At 34.8% G+C, this 20587-nt stretch overlaps 3 protein-coding genes across 5 annotated transcripts; 1 reads left to right on the forward strand and 2 right to left on the reverse strand.

Moving 5' to 3' along the window:
• The first annotated feature begins 105 nt into the window (after positions 1-105).
• LOC130646917 (DNA-directed RNA polymerase III subunit RPC3-like) lies at positions 106-9146 on the forward strand. 3 transcript variants are annotated; one of them, XM_057452583.1, is made up of 16 exons: positions 106-947; positions 1180-1585; positions 2117-2183; positions 2366-2384; positions 2473-2538; positions 3133-3168; positions 3245-3337; positions 5506-5586; positions 5833-5887; positions 6215-6275; positions 6614-6680; positions 7729-7812; positions 7958-8059; positions 8129-8178; positions 8450-8602; positions 8738-9146. In XM_057452583.1, the coding sequence occupies exons 1-16, from the start codon at positions 801-803 to the stop codon at positions 8805-8807; spliced, it is 1557 nt and encodes a 518-aa protein (XP_057308566.1). In that variant the 5' UTR covers positions 106-800; the 3' UTR covers positions 8808-9146. The 3 variants fall into 3 exon arrangements, 2 of the variants coding, with proteins under 2 accessions (XP_057308566.1, XP_057308573.1); XR_008982792.1 differs by lacking the exon at positions 8738-9146 and having other exon boundaries at positions 7729-7822; positions 8450-8540; XM_057452590.1 differs by lacking the exons at positions 3133-3168; positions 3245-3337.
• A 498-nt stretch (positions 9147-9644) lies between these two features.
• Positions 9645-12604, reverse strand: LOC130646952 (chitotriosidase-1-like). Its single transcript, XM_057452636.1, has 2 exons — positions 11676-12604; positions 9645-11414 (listed from the first exon to the last, which is right to left on the reverse strand). The coding sequence occupies exons 1-2, from the start codon at positions 11962-11964 to the stop codon at positions 10408-10410; spliced, it is 1296 nt and encodes a 431-aa protein (XP_057308619.1). The 5' UTR covers positions 11965-12604; the 3' UTR covers positions 9645-10407.
• A 1358-nt stretch (positions 12605-13962) lies between these two features.
• LOC130646907 (elongation factor 2-like) lies at positions 13963-20063 on the reverse strand. Its single transcript, XM_057452572.1, has 11 exons — positions 19924-20063; positions 19757-19777; positions 19463-19656; positions 19202-19386; positions 18887-19095; positions 18228-18461; positions 16351-16799; positions 15808-16138; positions 15450-15670; positions 14327-14811; positions 13963-14234 (listed from the first exon to the last, which is right to left on the reverse strand). Exons 1-11 carry the CDS (start codon positions 19924-19926, stop codon positions 14041-14043), a joined length of 2526 nt encoding a protein of 841 aa, XP_057308555.1. The 5' UTR covers positions 19927-20063; the 3' UTR covers positions 13963-14040.
• Between the last annotated feature and the right edge of the window lie 524 nt (positions 20064-20587).

Raw genomic sequence — 20587 nt, forward strand, 5'->3', positions numbered from 1 at the left:
GAATCTTGAATTGCATCTGTTGATTTTATTGTTTTTGGATACTGTTTGTTCCTTGCTTTAACTATCGGATTAAAACGAGGATGAAATTTCAAATATCCTAAAAGAGGCATTTTTTATAAGGGCCTATTTTATTAATTTTTGTATATCAGCTAAATTGGTTAATTCTTTTTTTACTTCATCTTCAGATGTGTTTCAGTAGCAGTGAAATCATACAATTTTTTCACTTAGTCTGGGAATACTTCAAACCTCTTGTGACAATCCTGATAGGCATGGTCCATTTTTGCTGCAATGACAATAAATCATTATATAGCTTTATAAGATATTTGAGCATCGTTATAGAAATAAGTAAAACATTTTGGTTATTATTTCGAATATTTATACGGCCACTTCAGTGTTAAAAACACTGTTATCAGTGTGGGTCCTATGTTCGGAATGTCAACATTATGTACACACTGGCATTGCCTGCCCAATTTCCCTCACACGGCATGGGTTGACCCGTAGCCCGTGGTAAAGGCACTTGCTAAACATGCCCGCGCTGTGGACCGAGCCACGCACCTTGTGATTACAAAGCGAACTCCATAAGCACAAGGCCAAGCGCCACGTGGGTTAAAAAGTTTAATTAAGTAGCCTGTAGGTTTGATATTTAAGACTGTCGTCGTATTTCTTGTCTTGTGTAGTGTAAATTTCTCGAAAAGTTTGTTAAGCATGTCTGACAAGCGGAATGAAATTTTTTTAATTCTCATACTGTTCCAGAATCGTTAACTCACTTCTGCTTTTAATTTCAGTCAAGAGAGAAAATTATGTCTAAAGCAAAGGGGACATTAGCTTCATATATTATTAAGGAACATTTTGGTGAAATTGTTGAGAAGACCGTCACCTACCTTATTAAAAATGGTAGCCGAAGCTTGCGAGATATTTTCAATTCTGTGCATTTAAATCGGGAAGAGGTGAGTGATGTTGACATTTGTTTTGAATTAAAAGTGTAGTTATAATTCTGTAAACACTCCACCGGATCATGTAAAAATATGCCTTTATATATTTGACAGATTTTATTGGCAACTTTTGTGTTCTTCCTTTTATTTCTAAGATGTTTAAACTGTTCTTACGTTTCCAGTTTTCCGGCATCAGTACTATGTGAATTCCTCACTTGCAACTATCATGTTTAATTTTTTACGTTAGATTAAAAAATCTCTCTCAATACTCGTGCATCATGAACTTGTGGCGTATACGAAAAACAAAAATGGCGTAACTGAATACCAAGCTCGTCTCGATCACATCTTGAGGCGGAAGCGCTACCAGAAGTATGTGTATTGTGCTAAGTCGAAGTTCGGCGATGTTGCTGAGCTTGTCATCGAAAACTTGCTATTGAATGGCTGCGACACATTGAGCAGAGTATCGAAGAATGTTGCTGAAAGGCTTGAAAGCGACGAAACCGATGACAGCAGGCCTGATGAAGGTTTAGTGGTACAGAAATGTAAAGAGTTGATTGTTGGACATTTTTTGCTCAGAGTGCGAAATCCAACCACGGTAGAGGAAGAAGACGTTGTAGAACAGGAAGACAGTGAAAAATTCGTGTTTCCTATAGGTAGGAGATCTGCATTTATTTCTTATTTTTTGAGCAAACAGTTACATGATTTTAGCCAAATATTAGAAATAGTCAACTTCAGTTTATTGAGCTCAAAAACGGAATTTTTTTCTAGTACTCTTAAATAACGTCTGCATGTCAGTGAACGTCTTCTTGTAACAAAGAATTACATAAAATTATATCGATTTTATACAAAGAGGATGGTAGCTAAGACTACGGCGGCAGAGGAATAGAACGAGTACGGCAACCGTCGCTTTAAAATATAACCTGACGCTAAGAGAATGTTCGAATGTTTTTCGATTATTAATTTTTGCGGAACCTACTTTTTGTGAGTTGCTCTAAAAATTGTAATTTTGCAAAATCGCAAATTTCTGCAAAAAAACTGAATCCAAAATAGCATTATTTTAGAAAGTATGTAAATAAAAAAGTTTTTATCTAAGTGAAAAGAAATACGACTTATAAACAGATCATCTTGTATCTTTTGTTGAGTTATTGTTTTATTGATTTTTTTGATTGCATTTTTTTTGATAGGTGTCGGCGTGAAAAGAAAAACAACTTCGCCTGAACAGTCATCGTTAAAACGAATAAAACTGACAAGGTATTTCCACACTTTACCATTTTTAGGAAATGTGTTGTTAAAAATGTAACTAAAAAAAGTAAAATTATGCAAACATATTCCATAATATATGCATACGCATATGCATACATTATGCAAAAATATGCATAAATTATGCAAAAATATACAATATCTATTGATCGTCTTGTTATTTTCTCTTTTAGTTCCGAATGCAGTGAAAATGTAAGATATATTTTAAGACGTTGCTGTGTTGTTGTTTTTTATTAAAATCTGTTGTAACAACCTTCACGCTCACCTTCATTGGTTTTAGTACGAAGACGACGGTGTTTACTGGCATGTCAATTTCGAGCGATTCGACCAAGTGTTTGTGGACCAAGTACGTGGTAATTTGTGGTCATAACAGAACTCGGGTGAATTAATCAACCTGGAAATTTAGGTTGAAATGTTTCAGGTGAAAAGCGAGAAAAACTAGAAACTTGTACACTAATGCAGACGTATTTAGGCTGTCTTTCCTAATTTGATTTATTCCACGTGGCCAATGACTGCACCACGTCGGCCAATTTGTGTTTCACGTTGGCAGTTTATTATTTTGTTTTGCAATAGCACTCTCTTATACACCAACAACGGTGGTTGAATTAAGAGAGAAGTCGACATTAGCCTCGTCAATTGCCTGTTTTCGACGTGGATTAGAAAATGCTGCTTCACCGTGAATTAAAAAGGCTGTTTTAAGAGCGTTATCTTATAGCTGCAGCCTCTCGCTTTTCCCAAATACCGTCCACTGTAAAAGGTCTGCCGAGAAAAATACCCTTGTGACGTTACTACCTTACGTCGGAAATTGAAGTAATGAAACATTGTTTTAATTTCTAAAACGGGGGATGAATGGAAGAAAAATTTTTTCTGTAACAAACTATTTTATAAAATATTCATCGATATGGTGACAAGTTGATAATGGTTGATTATCTGTGTTTAGATGATCATAAGTGCTGCCTCTGAAAGATTAGACCAGGTTAAAAAATTATTTTGCTGTCTAAAGTTATGGAAAACATCTATGTATGTTTTCTTGTATGCAAGATTTTTTTTAGAGCGCTTCGAAAATAGTGGCTACTATTTTAAAGATGACAGAGATGGAACGGACTTTGATATCACAAGCGACACGTAGCGTCTCTATATTCGATGTAAGCATGCTGACATATGCATATTTTTAAAAAGTTAGCTATTACTAGCTGAAGTATGTAGAAGTGTTTAAAAAGCTGGGAAAAGGGCTAATTTTAACTTTGGAAATACATGTAAATCGTTATATAAGTAAGTTTCTTCCGGTGTTTTTATTTGAAATGAAAAGCCCTTGCAGGCTAAAAGATTTCGGTTCTTGTTTGTGTGCAATTTTGTTTCTTATACCGTTCGAGGTTGCCAGTAAGTAGACTGTTTTGTGTAGACCTTCTACAATCTTGTTCTGTCATTTCAAATAAACAGGTATTATCCCATGGTAGGTATTATCTTGCAATTCTTTCATGCAGTGCGTGAGATACAGGCTAGAACAAACTAATTTGTTACTGTTAGCGGGCAAAGCGAGAGTCATATGTTAAATAGCCAAAAGCAGTAAAAAAATGCAAGTAAATCAGACTTCAGAATCAGATGGTTGTGGAAACATTTCTTCTGGTCGCACCAACCATGCGAAAGAGTAGGATCCAATCCTATTAACACGTTATTTGCCAGTTGCCAAACAAACAAATTGCTTGGATTTTTAAGGTTTTAATTTTTGATTTATTTCGACCTGGTTTTGAAACTATTTCAATGTTATTAGTATATCTTTAAACATTTCTAGTGTATAACTCCATGTACACCTTTTTTTGTTGGTCACCTCTTTCTCTATGAAATATGTTTTCTCGACAATACATTACCGAGACGCAACTTATCGTAGATCTTTAAAAAATTTCAATTATATTAGAATTAAGGTCTCCCTGAAGTACAAAAAGTAATCTGTGAAAATTAATACTTTAACAATACTGTGCTATACTTAACATGCATAATAAAGAAACGAAGACGTTTTAGCATATCCATTTATTAAATATTATTGCTTGTGGTGTAGCGATATTTTGGAAATGTTTTATAATACCTGTGACATGACTAAAATCGTTATCAAGTTTAAGATATCTAAGATTTGACCATAAAGTTGGATCCTACTAATTTTAAAAACAAAAAAAAATAAATAGAAGTTGGCGAAAGTACCAAAAAGGGTATGACTACATTCATTGGTTTAGAATTAACAAAATAGACTAAATCCAAAATGTGATTTTATGGCATTAATATTTTCAGGGACCGCCATCGAAACACCAGGTTAAGCCACAAGCAACTGTGTTACCTGGCGTTCAACGCCTGGAAGAGCAATTAATAAAAACCGTAAACTGTACCACACATTTAGGTGGGGCGCTTTAGTATAGTATGTTGTAAATTGACCAAGGCGCAGAACATTATGGTGTTTCCAGTGTAATATATTTTTCAAAATAACATTATGGTGTTTTCGGTGTGATATATTTTTCAAAAAATAACCTTCCATAACTTTAGCTGAAATAAAAAACACAGCATCTCCTTGCTACCATGTCATAGCAAAAACAGTTGACCAGCCTTTTTTTATTTTCTGGAGAATGTTCCCGCTGAAAGTTCGAAACTAAATATTATTCTTGTCTAAGTGCTTAGTACAGACAAACAATGTTGCTCATCCATATAGGTATAATACCCTTTTTCAAAAAAAACTTTATCGCAACTTCAGAAACACAGGAAACAGCCTGTCGTTAACATTGGACTGAGCGCTTAGTACAGGTAAACCGTTTAGGCGTAATACTACTATAAGTAAAAAACTTATCACGTCTTCAATTTAAACAAAACAACAGGAAACTCTGTTGCTAACAATGGGCTGAGCGTTTAGTACAGGTAAACGGTGTTGCACAAGTGTATAGGAAAAAAAACGTTATTGCAACTTCAATTTAAATAAAAACACGGGAAACAGCCTGTCGTTACCCGTGCAACAAAACAAATTCTCCACCAATTTTATTTTGCGTAGTAAGTTTTCATGACAGTAGTAAAAAGAATTTTGTTGTAGCTAGCCAAACTGCATTTGGCTACTTCTACTTTCCAGCCAGAGGTAGCTAAAGAGCTACAACCCCAGCATAAAAATAAATAATAATATACCAAGCTTTAAAAGAATAAAAATAAATAAAGCCGAGCTTCAGCAGGATGCTGCCTTGAAATCTACGTTTGTAGCTGAAATCTTAAAATTGGTTTGTTTTAGATTTATGCATGACTAGCAAACGTGATGATACTTTCATTTTACATCTTGCACTTTTAGATTGTGAAAAAACTTCCCAGCGTTCCGAAATTAGATCAACAAGAAGTTCACCAGTACCTCTCTCTACTGTCTGACGAAAAGGTGCGCAGTTTATTTACACGTTGTGTTTTTTGTTTTGTGAGCAGTTTTTCCTTTTTATTCTCTATGTGTCTAACTAACCAGTACGTAGTGAGATTTAAGTTGTAATTACTGATGTTCAGAATTCAAATACAATATTGTTTTTTTAAATAAGTATATTTTGAACCTAAAAAGGTACTTTTCATAAGCATCCTTATGCTTCATTTTGATATTTTAATTGCTTATAAAAAAAACATGTATATATTTTAGACCGGTGGTTTTGTGACGAAGAAGGACGAAGCTGCAGGTGGCATGTATGCTGTCAGTATCTTTTTCATCACGTGACTGCGGCATGTGCGCTATGAGTATGATCGACTAGCATTTCATCACGTGACCCTAGCCTGTTCGCGATAAGTATGATCGACTAACTTTTCATCACGTGACCCTAGTGTGTTCGCAATGAGTATGATCGACTAACGTTTCATGACGTGATTCCATCGTGTGCGCTTTATGACCGACTAACTTTTCATCCAGCACTTTATGCTTAAATGAACTACATCGCCCTTTTTTTGAAAATGTAATTTAGATTTGCACGGGTCCTATCAATGTACCTATAGTCAACATAATTTGTTTTCCTTAATATGATGTTAAGATATCCACCGAAGCATAAACATGTTGTGTCAATCTGTGTGCGCTACTGTTGTACAAGAAAGGTGATTTTTTTTATAAGCAAACGTCTTATATTCAGGTTCAGATTTTCTAAAGAAATAAGCATACGGTCATAAAGTCGAGGCCTGGTTATGCAGATAATCTGATTCTGGATAAATTAAAAGTCATTTGTAAGTTTTTCTATTTTTTTAAATTTTTTAACTTTTCAGTTTCATTTGTCAGAAGAACATTATATTTGTAACATCATATTTTTTTCAAAAAAAAGCCGGTTCAACATGTCTGTTTTCATATTTTCATATACTTATCAACAAACAATTATGTCAGCGGATTCTATCGCTGCCTTATAAGTTCCAGTAAAAAGTATCCAACCATGTTTTTCTAGGTTTGGTTCAAAAGCATGTCGCGTGTTTCGGCTTTTGTTAGAGAAGAAACATTTGGAGCAAAAGCAAGTACGTGAAAAAACAAACTTCAATTCAATATTAAATTTGAACGTTATTACGAAAACTGATGCCGTGTTACTGCTTATGATTCACATTTTATGTGCTTTATTGATTTGTTTAACCTGGCCAAGAACTTTTTGTACATTGTGAGCAAGTGAGACTTTTAAATTAATACTTTTGCAGTTTTACGATAAATTTCGCGTATAAAACTTTCGCGAAAGTCAAGAACGTTTTTCTTTTTCTTTTCTTTGTTTTTTCTTTATTTTTTCATTTTTAAGTTTACAAATACATTTTACAACGCTTCCTCCTCCCATTCATCATCATCTTCCATCATCATCATCAATTATTCCCGATCTTATTCCACACAGCAGTTCGAATTACATCACTTTCATTTTCATGTATTGGATCTTTGTGGAAGGATCGGTTGGTGGCAACTTTGATAAACGTAGCTTGACAGCATACCAGCGGCGGTCCCCTCTATTATTGATGATTTCTTTACCTTTTTAAGTGGTCATATGGTTGTAGGACTCAACTACCCAACCAGCATGTATCGGATTGATCTTTCTCAACAGTAAACCAACTTCGATGTCGTCGATACTAACTTTATTACTCAGCTATGCTCTAAATTGTGATGATTACCATTCGTTAAATTTTCATTTAAGAAGCCTTTCGCAGGGACATTGACGAGGATAATGTTTGCTTCTTCGTAAACATTAATGACATCCATGATTACTAGAGCGTTATGATATCCTTGATAGAGTAGAGTGATCTCTTTTAAGGATTCGAGCGTATTTGAAAAATGCTTTGGATTTAAACTAGACAGAAATCTTTAGGAAAGTAAGTAATTTGAAACACCAGTATCTCAGTAATTCTTGCACATGGCTTAGAAACTCGCACAGCACGGAAAATTCACGCACTGAGCCATCGTATTTTAGCATAAAATGCGAAACGTTTTATTATATCTTTCATCTTTTGGTCTCCCTCTGTGTTTTTCTTCTTTATATTGATGCTAAGTTTGTTGCCATACTCGATAGTTTTTTTGTTTTTTTTACTTCAGATTGGAGAAATCGCTATGATACCGTTCAAAGAAGTGAAAGAGCTGTTGTACAAACTGTTCGAAGAACGTTTCTTGCAATTACAGGTTAAAGAAAGCAAGTTCTTTTGAAATTTACTTTTCAAGAATAATTCTTAAACACAAGTATTGCTGTTTGTTATGAAAAAAAATCAATCAGACGAGCAGTCGAAAGTATAAGACCCTGCGTAATTTCCAATGTTTATTTTTTAAGGAGATTTCAAAAACAGCCGACTACGCTCCATCTCGAACATTCTACTTATTCACGGTTGACTTACCTCAGGTGACACGGTTCCTTCTGAACAGGTGTTATCAGGTGAGTGTTTTTTTTTAATAGTACTTGTATTTGTTTGTTTTGTTCCTCTGTACATTTGTATATTCTTAGGCGATTGGGAATTTAATGGCGAGACGTCGATTTGAAATGGATGAAAACAAGTAGGTTGTTTTGTCTCTTACTTTTTGGCTTCATAAATTTATCGAGCAAGCTTACCAGTTTCTTTATCTGGTCGTACGTTTCGAATTTGAAACAACAATGTTGCGCTGAACATGGTTATCAGGTTACCCGTTGCGCTAAACAGCTTCCCTAGATTTGATAACCATGTGTCAACCTCTTAATAACCTGCGCCAGTTTCTTAAAAGCAAGCAGATTTTTCGTATTCATCCTGCGTTTTTATTTTATGCTTGTAATTTTTATTTTTCTCATTAGACGTCTGTTAGAGAAAAACGAAAAAATCGAAGGGATTCTGTCAGCGTTGAGCTCCAGTAACGAAGATACAGAACAAGTCATGCAGGAATTGGAAGAGTTAATAACACCAACTGAAAAACAACAGTTGGAGAAGTTGAAGATTGTCTTAGCACGGTATTATTATTCAGTTACCCCTCTGAAACATCTTCCTTACACTTCTAGTTGTAAAATCGTGTTACCGAAGTATATTTCTTTATTTCACTCATTTATACAGCTTATTTGTCTGATTTCTTTTCGTTCGGATTTTAGGTTGGAACAAGGCGAAATACAAGTCGAAAAAACGATATTTGTGTTGAAAAATTTTATCCATTTGAACTAATGAGTGAGACTTTCTCCCTTCTTTCGAGCTGTCTCGGAGAATAGATTCTTTACTCAGGCAATAAAAACGTCTCGTGCGTGCATTATCACTGCATTGAATCATATCGTACCATTCACAAATCGTGGCAAAATTTGTGCTGTCTCCGATTCCACTGTATGTGAAAATTTCCGAAAAAATTTCCGGCAGGCGTCGTGCCACGCATGTCGTATGACGATGACGACAAAAATTGTAAATAAATAACTAAAAGGATTTACAAGTATTAGATACAATATTATTTGATCTCTGTGTAAAACTTTTGTCAGTGAAAATAAAACTGAACCTTGCTTCCAGGGTCTCATACCTCTTGCTTCCAGTGACTGAATCTTCTCAGCATAAAACTTAAGGATAGAATGGATATTTTCGGCGGTTTCTGTACTTGCACGGCTTCCTTAACTTGAATGGGAGCTTTAAATGCTTTACGGTCCAGGGCTTGCAATATCCAATAGGAATTAAAAAGAAGGCTACTTTGAATCAAAAAAATCTTACCATGGCAACTGGTAACTAGGGCGACAAGTAAAAAAAGTGGTATTCTCATGGGTAAAATATCTTGAACGGAAAAAAACGCCCTTGTTTTTTAGGTGAAGTTGAACTGTAATTTTAATTGAGTTCGATTGATAGCGTAATATTTAACGATAAAAAGTCCATTTCTCAACATTTTAAATAGTCATAATATTTCAACTCACTCGGACACCTAAACCTGGGAGTTTTTTGATAGCTATCAAAACTTGGGAGTTGTGATTTTCAATTTCCACATTACATTAAACCTTAAAACTAAATAGATAAAAAATAACAACGACGTCCCGTCTCCCTGTTCATTTTAACATAAAGGGATTAGTCTACAGAAGCAAATAACTTTAAAGTCATTTGCCTCGCCTAAGATAAATAAAACACTGTTTTTACAAATCGAAAGGGCATAGAAGAAGAAGAAGAAGAAGAAGCTGCGTATTGTGCATAGAATATTGTAAAGTTAAAACTACTTTCAAAATAAGAAACTTTCGCGGGAAAATTTTTTCGCAACTTGCTAAGTTTTTAGGCGCGAAAAATTTCGAGAAATTTTAACCAGATAGTATTGTTGATGTCCATCCTATCTAGTATGGGAGTGGATGTAGAACATATATCGCGGCGTAGTAAAAATTACGTGGACTTCACAACAAAAAAACAAAAAGGAGTACAGGAGACAACTAAAAAAAGTCGAGGAAGCTAGGGAACAGAACAATAATTGAACTTTCATTCAATCCTATTCTCTAAGGTTAATTAAATTTTCCTTTTCGATTTCTTGGTCAGAAAAATCTAATGTACATAGCATTTTGGACTGATATCTTTTTAATCTACGTAATAAAATATTTGAAAAATCTACGTTACGAATAAAATATCATGCGTGCAAAAGAAATAATCAAAGGGGTAAGCGTGTCTAGCGAGTACTTTGAATTTGATTGGCGGAAAGAAATACCTGGATGATAGAACATTAAAGTATTTTTTGTTTGTTTGGTGCTGTGCTGTCATGCATCTTCCAGAAGATAAAAATTAAAAAAAACAGATGAACTGTATCTGATTTTTATTCCTAATAGCAATTACACATCCAGGTTGGACATTTTCTATTAACACAATTATCCTTACACCACGTGACCAATGATGTAATATGTCGCCATCTTGAAACGGCAGTACAAGTGGTCTTGCGGACATCCTTTCGCATTTTTGTCTCCATTGCACCATTCATTGTTCGCACGGCTTCACTTAGTAAGGGGTATTTTCCAAACTTACACAGTGTTCCGGTAAAATCATCGAAATCTAGAGCCCAAAAACCAATTCCCAATAGGTTATGTTTTTTAACTAATGTTTGCACTTTATACCGAATGCTGGATACAGTATCATATCCAATCCAGAGACGGTCTTTGGAAGCAAACGGCGCTTTTGCTCCACTTATTGGCCAAGTTGTGTCACTTTCCCAGTTTGTTGAACAAACTTCGTAGTATGACAGTGAACCACTAGCTCTCGTGTATTTTCCAGCTGTTCCAGGACCCAGTACAGGTGCACCAAGTCCATGTTGGTCTGCTGATTTAAGAAGAAAACTTCGTCCATATGCTGCCAGGCCAAGTGTTATTTTACTCGCAGGCATACCTCCTTTGAGCCAAATGTCTAAAGAATTTGGCACAGTCGGAATAACACCTGACATGGCTGTCGAGCAACCGGTGATATTTTCCCATGATCCGTGCAAGTCGTAGGACATAAGGTTGACCCAGTCTACGTATTCAATCATCTGTTCTATGTCGTAAGCTTTTGCAATAACAGGTCCGCCAGCCCCGACAGAAGCAGTGAGCGTGTAGCGATCTTTGTTTGTTAAAATGGCTTCTTTTTGAAAAGCTTGAAATATTTCCTGAAGAAGGAGTATATATCTGTCTTTGTCTTCTGCTGGCGATCCTCGATTACCTGGATACTCCCAATCCAAACTCAAACCATCAAATTCGTGTTTTTTTAAAAATTCGATAGCTGAATCGATAAAAATTTTTCGATTTGCAGCAGTGGCTACCATTTTGGAAAATCTTGGTTGAAATTCGTGATTCCAGCCACCTAAAAAACCAATGTGACAAGCATATTATTTCAAAGCAACAAAAAATGAAAATTGATGAAAGAAACGAGACAGGGTTAAATTATTTCACATAAATTTGATCACTTAACGAAACAAAACTTGTTAGCAACACCAATCTCATTTCCAGAACCTGTGTCTCAGAGCTTTTTTACGTAATCCTTGTAGGAGGAAAAAAAACGTCTTAGAAAGAACGTCAAAGTCCTCCAATTTTAGAAATGCTGGTAGTAAATATTGACACTAACCCACGGATATGATTGTCTTCAACGACGGTTTTTGCTTCTTCAATGCATTGACCCGTGTAATCATTCCATCGTCATTCCATTCATACTCCTCCAGCTTATGTGTTTGTAAATTAATTTTTGCGAAAGCGTAATTGATATGACTGCATAACGTTACATCAATGTCCTCTGGTAAGAATTTTGCTACGCCGTATCTATATTGAGCCCAGTTGGTGTAAAAACAAACACTGATTTTTTCTGCTTGAGTGACATAAACAAGAAGAAGAAGAAGCAAGAGATGCGGTGAAAGCATCGTAAAGAAATACGCTGCTAAAAAAATTTGTTACTTAAAACAACTTAAATGTTTTCTCATAAGATGTTTTGAAAGAACTTATGATATATAAATGTATTGTCATGAGATGTTTTGAAACTTTTATTTTAAAATTAAACTAATTCCTAGTCTTTTAAAATATTGATATAATATATTAAGCCATAGAAGCATAGCAATCAAGTTGGTTTAATTACATTCGTGGTTCATGTGTCTGTCATATGACACTTGAATGGCTCTCCATCGTTGTGTTTAATTTGACTACAATCATCCTTCTTAGAAACTTTTTTGCCCACAATCTCGTTCTCATGGTTTTTTTGCTTTCTGATATATGGCTAGCGCAAACCTGACCCCAGCGTATATGCAAGATACCCTGGGATCGAGGTTAGGCTGGCGCACAAGATGTAGCTCCGGCCAAAAATCAAAAAACGTTCTGGAACGAGTTGCTTTAATCACCTTCAATTACCTTGAATTTCATATTGGATTGTCGAGTTTCATATTAGCAACAAAGTATAACAGTTTTTGCCAAATTTTTTTTAATCCCCCATTTTTTAATTCAATATTGAAGAAGAGCAAGTAAACGTAACAGAGGAGACAGAGGGCCATGAAAAAGTTAAGGACCAAAGCAGAAAAAATATTCAAATGAGTCAGAAAGAAAGATTTTTCATTGAAATGGACTGATTTGTATAATTTTTATTGTTCTTCCTGCTGTTGTTTTTCTGAAAAGAAAAAAAGCATTGAAAAATCGAACTTTTTGTGGTAATTGTCGATTTAGAATTAGTCAGGCTTTTCCCCCTTTTTGATATAAGTGACAGCTGTCCCTGATATCAAAAAGAGAAAAAAAGCCCTAGGATCGAGGTTGCTGCCGATTATTTTTGTTTTACCGACGTTTTAACGATGTTATACCATTAAGCGATTATACAGATTTCGACCCACGTAACAGCGACAAATTTAAAGAATGGCTAACAAAAAAGATGATTTTTTTTTGGTGTGGTGCAGCAAGTTTAATACTAAGCGGGTTGGTCGCGTAAGTTGTTGTAATGTTCCATGAGATAGACAATCCGTACGACGTATTTTCAAGTGAAGGAGCTGAACCAGATTCAGAAGCAAAAGTCGTAGTCAAAATTCGTGAAGGGAATTACAGAAGAAACCCTTGGGAGTATCATCATCATCTCTTAGTTTGATACGAAACACTGTTGAAGGAACTGTATAAAGAAAGGTACATTTCTGTCGATAAGGAACGAACACGAAATTCTAGTCCAAGAGGTTAAAATTAAGATTGACGCAATGTGTGTGTGTGTGTGGAGGGATTCCTAGAAATTTCTTTTTCACGGCATAAATTTTTGCAAAAAAACCCCGTAAAATACCCCCTTTTTAAACGTAGCAAGTTTCTTTTACCAAATATAGCTTCTCGGATCGCAAAAAAACTTTTGATTGATATTTTACCGGCATAAAGGAATAAAAACGCAAATTCATCATAAAAACAGGCTGTATGTGAAGTGCGCATAACTTCTTGTACCTAATCTATCGGGTCAGAATGTGCAAGAATGTAAAGTAACGTTATGACCGAGCTTTGTAGGCCCTTTAAATTCACAATTCAAAAAAAAAAAATGCCAAACATCTGCCCTAGGTAAACATTGTGATATATTAGGCTCTACTCAATTTTCAAACCGTTAGCGTTTTCATGTACATATTCAAGTGAAAATTGAAAGCTAGACTGGCTTTAAAATAAAACAAGCACGGCTCCGCGTGTTTCTGACTCACCTAATAGAAAACCGACCGAGAATTCTTGGTTAGTTAACCAGGAGGTTGCAGAACGACAACAATTATCTGTGTATGCGTCCTGTAAATCGTTAATTCTATATTCCATAGAGCATACACAACAATTTATTTTCGGTTTTCTCTACCTTCGCCACAACTTCATAAATGTGTACTAACAAAAAAGCTTGTTAAAAGCACGACCTCGAAATAAAACACCAAGGATTAATTGTTTATCACAAACCTTATTCAGAAGGCTGTTTTCCTTTAATTCACATTAAGATTTTATAGTTTATGTAAAACCTACAATTTGTCATAATATTTGTCGAGTGGTGGAACAGTCTCCGACAACCCTTTGCGTTTTCTTGTGGCGAGGACAACGACACCAGACTTGGTAGTCCCTTCTAGTGGATCATCAGGCATTACCTGCCAATGGTCAAACACACATTGTGGAAAAGCTTGACCTTGTGTCTTGGATCGTAAATCTGCAGTAAAACCTAAAAAAAATTTTTTTTTGAGAAAACATTGCTATAAATATAATAAGTATATATATTATGCAAACCTTAAAATCACAAATTACATAGCTTACCGAATGATTCATTGACAGGCAAGTATGCTTTGACAAATACCATAGGAGTTCCAGCCACTTGGTTTTCTTCAAAGATATGTCCACGACGTTTGTTGAGACAAGAGTAGATACCACCAGTCGCATCTTGTGGACACTGGATTTCGACCAAGTACACTGGTTCTAACAATCTTGGTTGAGCTGTCAGCACACACGCGTACAGACAACGACGAGCAGTTGGTATAATTTGGCCGCCACCACGATGAATAGCATCGGCGTGCAATGTGACATCGTGAATGTTGAAGCGAACTCCTCTCATGTTTTCATCACACATTACTCCTTCTTTTGTGGCCCATTGGAAACCAGCTACAACACTGTCCTTAATTTCATTTAAATATTGCACTCCTTTGGAAACATCCATCATCAAATTTGGTCCAGTACCCTCTGGTCCAAAAGCCCAGATTTTTCTAGCCTCGCCAACATCATAGTCATATTTATCAGAAAGATATCTAAATATTAGGAAAATAGCAGAGAGCATGTAAGTAATGATACCTAGCATGGTTGGCAGCACAGTTGGCAAAGGGGTTACAACTATCCTGCAATAGATATGTAACGGAAACTCTTGAAATTTGAAATTGAACTCGTAATCAAAGGCATCCATTTACTTATTATTAAAAAAAGATATGTAACCTACTAAAAAGCAATGTTACATACAAAAAGTTGATTAAATTGGGATAGCTTTTAACTAATTTTAACAGGTGGAACATTAATAACAGCTGTAAATATTTTTTACTAGCTGAAGTTTTTAACCTGTGTAAATATTTTAATAATAATAATAATAATAATAATAATAATAATAATAATAATTGGGATATTTTAAAGATCAAGTTAGTGAAAGAAAAGCTCTAGGCAATTAAGCAACGAATATATAAGAAGGATGGGCCTAAAAAATCGATTACGCTGAACAACTTATTATGAACTTATTATGAACAACTTAATATTGAAGATTAAGAAGAATTAGTTAGCCAAAAAAAAGTACTATGACATTTAATTCAACTTAAATGTACTTAAATGCAGGGTAAAAAATTATTTTAGATAGGATTAAAAATGTTCTTTAGAAGAAAGGTAAATTAAAAACATCAGTTACCTTGCTCTTGCTTTAAATTCTTGTCGTGGCTCTATTTCGTTGTTATCAATATCTTCAGGCAAACCGTCAGGCATATTAACTGCAGTCATGAACAATCTGTTGTGTTTATTTGGTGATTTTGACAAACATGTCATACTTGAACGCTCAGATACAGTTTCACGATAAGAAACAACAGGATCAGATTTTTTTAATGGAATACCAGCATGGTCTTCTTCCAAATCCTGAGTAAAAGATATGGCAATTTATTTTTATTTTCTTATTTATAGTTCACCTTGCACATTATACTAAATAGCAAAATCTTTATCGTAATGGCTGATTTAAACTCTTGATTTGTGAATTCGCTCTTTTCACACCTTACCTTCAGGCAGATTTCTAAATGCAATTCTCCTGCTCCAGCAACAATGTGTTCACCTGATTCCTCTGTAAGACATAACACCATAGGATCTGATTTTGCCAATCGTTTTAAACCTTCAACTAGCTTGGGAAGATGTTGAGGATCTTTCGGTTCAACAGCAACGCGAACCACAGGGGATACAGAAAATTTCATTTGTTTCATGTTATGTGCAGTTTCTAGTGTGGTAAGTGTACCAGTTTTAACAAGGTATTGATCAACACCAACAAGACCACAGATATTTCCACATGGCACATCCTCAATTGGTTCAGTGTAACGTCCCATCATTAAAATAGTTCTAAGCAAAACATATTGTGTAAATAATTTTTGTAAATTATGCCCATTCCAGAAATACAATTTCCATGAGTTATTTAAAAATGTGGAAATAGCCAAAATTGAATGTAAATTTACAACTTTATAAGATAACAGCAGCAGCAGTAAGAGTAAAGAACAAAATAATTTCACAGCATAAAGTAAAAATAGCATCAATTATTCAGATTTATAACAAACCTCTGAATAGATTTTACGTATAAGTCATCTTTCTTTCCTGGCACAAAGTTGGGTCCCATAATTCTTGCCTTCATTCCAGTTCCTACCTTTCCAGAGAACACGCGTCCAAAGGCAAAGAAACGCCCTTTGTCTGAAGAAGGTACCATTTTTGACACATACATCATGAGAGGTGCATTCTCATCACAATCTCTGATTCCTAAGAAAGCTGCGTCATCATGTGGTCCTTCATATAGCAATTCTGCTCTGTATCTTTGTGCAGTGACAGGAGATGGAAGATGAATGGTAATCAATTGCAACATAGTTTCACCAGCTGGAAGCCACTTTTGCATAATTTTCTTTACCAGTGGTTTTCCCTCAAGTTCTCTTTCTTCAGATGACAATTTGATGTTAAGTTTTTCGAGCAATTTTGCAGTCATGTCTTTCTTGAAATTCATTACAGCATCAAACATCTTAAAATTAAAAAAATTACTTTTCTTATTGTAATAAAACTTTCACAGAAACGTGTGCGCTTAAGATGATCTATAGAATCACTGTTTCTTCCCCTGATAAAACTTTCCATGTCCAACCCTTTATTTTAAGAGTAACCGTCCTGTCAGTCACAATTTTAGTATTCATAATTACATGTATATTTTTGGATTGATATTTAAAAATGCATGCTGCATTGTCCAGTCTTTTTCAGGAATATTTGAGTAGGTGTGCGATGATTCGCACGTGTAAATCAAGTAACGTGTGCGATGTAAAACGCACATGCAAAGAATGTCACGCCTGCGATACGGGCTCCGAGGTTAATTTTGTTGCGCGTTTATTTTGCGGTATAGCGACTCTCTCAATCTTAACTTCATTTTTATATTTATTGTTTATTTTTCATGTCATCACAAGCAAATATAGGCAAAAAAATATGCTTTGTTTTTAAATTAAAAAAAATCCTTATCCACATGGCTTAAATAAAACTTCAAAATTCATTTAGAAAATTCAGCTACACCTTAACAAAATTTTTACCCACCCGTGGGTGTCGTTTTTACAGGCATAAAGAAAAAATCCATTAAATTCGGACCTGCTATGGTTTCCAATTATTTTGTCAAATGAAGAAATTATCTACAATTAAATCCATGATAAAATGTCTATTCCGCCTTAAGTGCAGTTTTGCAGACTTGCTTTATCCGTGCTCCGTCGGCGTTCACCTCCGCATTAGTTAAGAACCGCATGACTGGATTTCTTGTGTATTCTGGATTTCTTGTGTAAGACACCTGGTTACCAACGACGAAGGGGCCAGGCGAAAGAGATTTATGTCTACGTAGTTTTTTAAATAAGTCAGGAGTCGGTGAATTAGCTAGGATGTTCAGGTTGGCTATGAATAGGCTTGATCGTGGATTAAAAGAGCCAGGACTATTTAATAATTTCTAAAGTCTAAAAGTGTCCACCAAGACGGAAATCTATCGGACATTTTGTCTGACGACTCTCCAAAAATTATTTCAAGGGCTGCCATTGCAGGCTACAAAATGGATTTTATAGGTTGATTTTGAAAACTCAATAATTACTTTTCTGAAACGATTTAGGCATGTGAAAAGGCGTGCGCGTGCGATCGGGCGCCTCTCCTGAAAAAGACTGATTGTCCAAACTAATTCTTGTTTAACCAGTTTTGTTATGACTTCTAATGGCCGAGTTGCACAGTAGATTAATCTTGGCTTTTTAAAAATAACACAAACTTAAAATAGTATGTGGTGTTGTGGTGACCGGAGGTATTTTTTTGGTACTGAAAAGAGTTTACCCATTTTTTTTGGAAACCAACGCTAATTTTTATAATATTCATTTAGTTTCAAAATTTTAATGACAGAATTTTTAGTATTCAGTATTTGCATTAAAAATTATAATTTTACCTTATAAATTGGATCTAGAACAAATTGATTAAAGCCTCGCACATATCCATCACCACCTGTTTTGTTCCATTTCTTTTCTTTTGCATTGTAATATTGATCACCCCACAAACGTTTCATCAGTTTGATAGGTTCAATCTTAAATTTACTTGCATAAATTTCAGCAAATTGTTTCAGTGAAAATGCCCAACCATGAAGACCAGAGCCAAATCCAACAGTTCCTCTGCATGGATCAACCTAAGTTAAGTTTATTTAAATAAGAAGTAAAACATAAATAAGATGCAAAAGTAAAAAATATGTGAATTTGCACACACATGAATGGGAATTGGATGTGCTACTAAGTCTTTTTTAGATGTGTAAAACAGATATCACACATTTAAATGCAAATCTTTAGCCTAACTAGTTGCTTCCCCAATTCTACGAAGTCTATAAGGAATTTCAATCCACCTTACATGGAAACCAATGTTATTTTGCAGAAAAATAACCAAAATACAAGTTAATGAAATTACAAGTTAATGGAATACAACCCTTTTTAGGGAGAGGGAATTTTATATAAGCAAATTGTTTAAGGTTAAATCACAAACTGGAAGCAATTCTACACCATTCAAGTCAATACCAATAGTAATTGTAAAAAATAAATAGCAAAAAAAATAAAAAATAACCTGGATAACACCCATTGGACCTTCGTCATCACCATATGTGGCAATAATAACATTAGTGCTTTCAATAATACGTTGAAACGTCTGATACAAATCTTCCTGTTCAAGTTGTAACTCAAGCAATGCACGGTCCATTTTGTTCATAAAAAGGACAGGCTTAATTCTTTCTGCAATAGCTTGTCTGAGCACAGTTTCAGTTTGAACACAAACACCTAAAAAGTATAATTTTAAGACATTTGACAGTCTGCTTTAGTCCACAAGCTGTATTGATAGAAAGTTCATGCTTCATAAAACTATTTCTGGAATAAATTTACACACCACTGATACAATCAACAACAACCAGAGCTCCATCTGTGACTCGAAGGGCTGCAGTAACTTCAGACGAGAAATCGACGTGTCCGGGCGAATCAATTAAATTGATTAAAAATGCATTTCCGACAGTTTTTTGGCCTTGTAAAAATACCATGTCAGCATCTGTTAACTCGTAGTACATAGAAACAGCCCTAAAATATGCATATAAATTTTATTATCAAAGAAACTGGTTGTTTTGTCATTTTGACTGGAAAGGTAAATTCTTACGTTGATTTGATAGTAATGCATCTTTCTTGTTCATCCTTACGAGTATCGGTAAATCTCATTTCACCAGCTTTGGCTTGAGCGATAATACCAGCTTTTGTCACAAGAGAGTCAGTCAAGGTTGATTTTCCATGATCAACATGGGCTATGACAGACATATTGCGGATATTGGTCTTTTTGTCCATGATCCCACGGATCTAAAACATAAGTTTTAGCATAAACAAAGATTCAAGTATAACAGCTTGATGTCTTAGTTGTGTGAAGTACTTACACTAAAACAAAATTATGTATGCATACCTGGTCTATTGTGAAGTTCACCTTAAAAATAAAAAATATATAAATAATATGTATATTTAAAAATAAATCTCATACCTTTTAGGAATCATAATATTTTAAGCAGGGAGAATAAAACAAAATCTGAGAAGATTTAGATAGATAGTAACATGATGACAAATTTAACGTACCATTTTGGCAGATTTTGTTTGGAGCTTATGTGAAAGCTACCAATTTCAAACCAATATGTTTGACTTCCAATCCCGAAAAGAAGGTTTATATCTTCCAGTGGGCCGTTTATTATATGACATCAACGTGGTGCCAAAGTTGAAAAAAATAACCGGGCCGCCGAAGTTTACGTCTGAAAATTAAATAGTTACCGTAATGATCCGAACAAGCGCCCTGGGCGCTTATTTAATTTTTGGATTCTTCGCATGGGAGCTTAATCAGGGGGCGCTTAAAAAGTACTGCGCTTATAAATTTTTCCTAATATTGTACAAATTAAAGACAACGATAATTTTCAATTTCTTTAAAACTGAAGAAAAGATGTAAAAAAATGAAGTTTAGTCTTTCTAGGGTTTAAGGTCTAGCAAAATTCACCGCCCGCACAAAGGCAGTCGAACAGTAAGAGTCCTCCGATAAAACAATTTTTGAAAATAAAAAAACAGATTTCAACTTTGGAGTTAAGACATAGAAAGAAAGGATTTAATAGGGAATTCCCTATTTATGTAACATAGAAAAGATATTCTTAAATCATAAAATATGTGTTTTTTTTATTCTCAATATAAGAAAGTAAAATTTTCAAATAAGCGCCCGGTTTCTCAATGTAGTTTTCGATTAAGCGCCTTTTATTTA

Source organism: Hydractinia symbiolongicarpus, chromosome 1 (genome assembly GCF_029227915.1).
Source record: "Hydractinia symbiolongicarpus strain clone_291-10 chromosome 1, HSymV2.1, whole genome shotgun sequence".
NCBI classification, from domain to species: domain Eukaryota; kingdom Metazoa; phylum Cnidaria; class Hydrozoa; order Anthoathecata; family Hydractiniidae; genus Hydractinia; species Hydractinia symbiolongicarpus.

Coding starts and splice junctions, on each gene's coding strand:
- LOC130646907 (XM_057452572.1), bottom strand. Junction 19,657..19,756: donor TGAACTTCACAATAGACCAG/GTATGCATACAT, acceptor CTTATGTTTTAG/ATCCGTGGGATCATGGACAA. Junction 19,096..19,201: donor TGTTGTTGATTGTATCAGTG/GTGTGTAAATTT, acceptor TATACTTTTTAG/GTGTTTGTGTTCAAACTGAA.
- LOC130646917 (XM_057452583.1), top strand. CDS start 801: ATGTCTAAAGCAAAGGGGACATTAGCTTCATATATTATTAAGGAACAT. Junction 8,179..8,449: donor TTTGAAATGGATGAAAACAA/GTAGGTTGTTTT, acceptor TTTTCTCATTAG/ACGTCTGTTAGAGAAAAACG. Junction 8,603..8,737: donor TTGAAGATTGTCTTAGCACG/GTATTATTATTC, acceptor TTCGGATTTTAG/GTTGGAACAAGGCGAAATAC.
- LOC130646952 (XM_057452636.1), bottom strand. CDS start 11,964: ATGCTTTCACCGCATCTCTTGCTTCTTCTTCTTCTTGTTTATGTCACT. Junction 11,415..11,675: donor GAAGACAATCATATCCGTGG/GTTAGTGTCAAT, acceptor TTGGTTTTTTAG/GTGGCTGGAATCACGAATTT.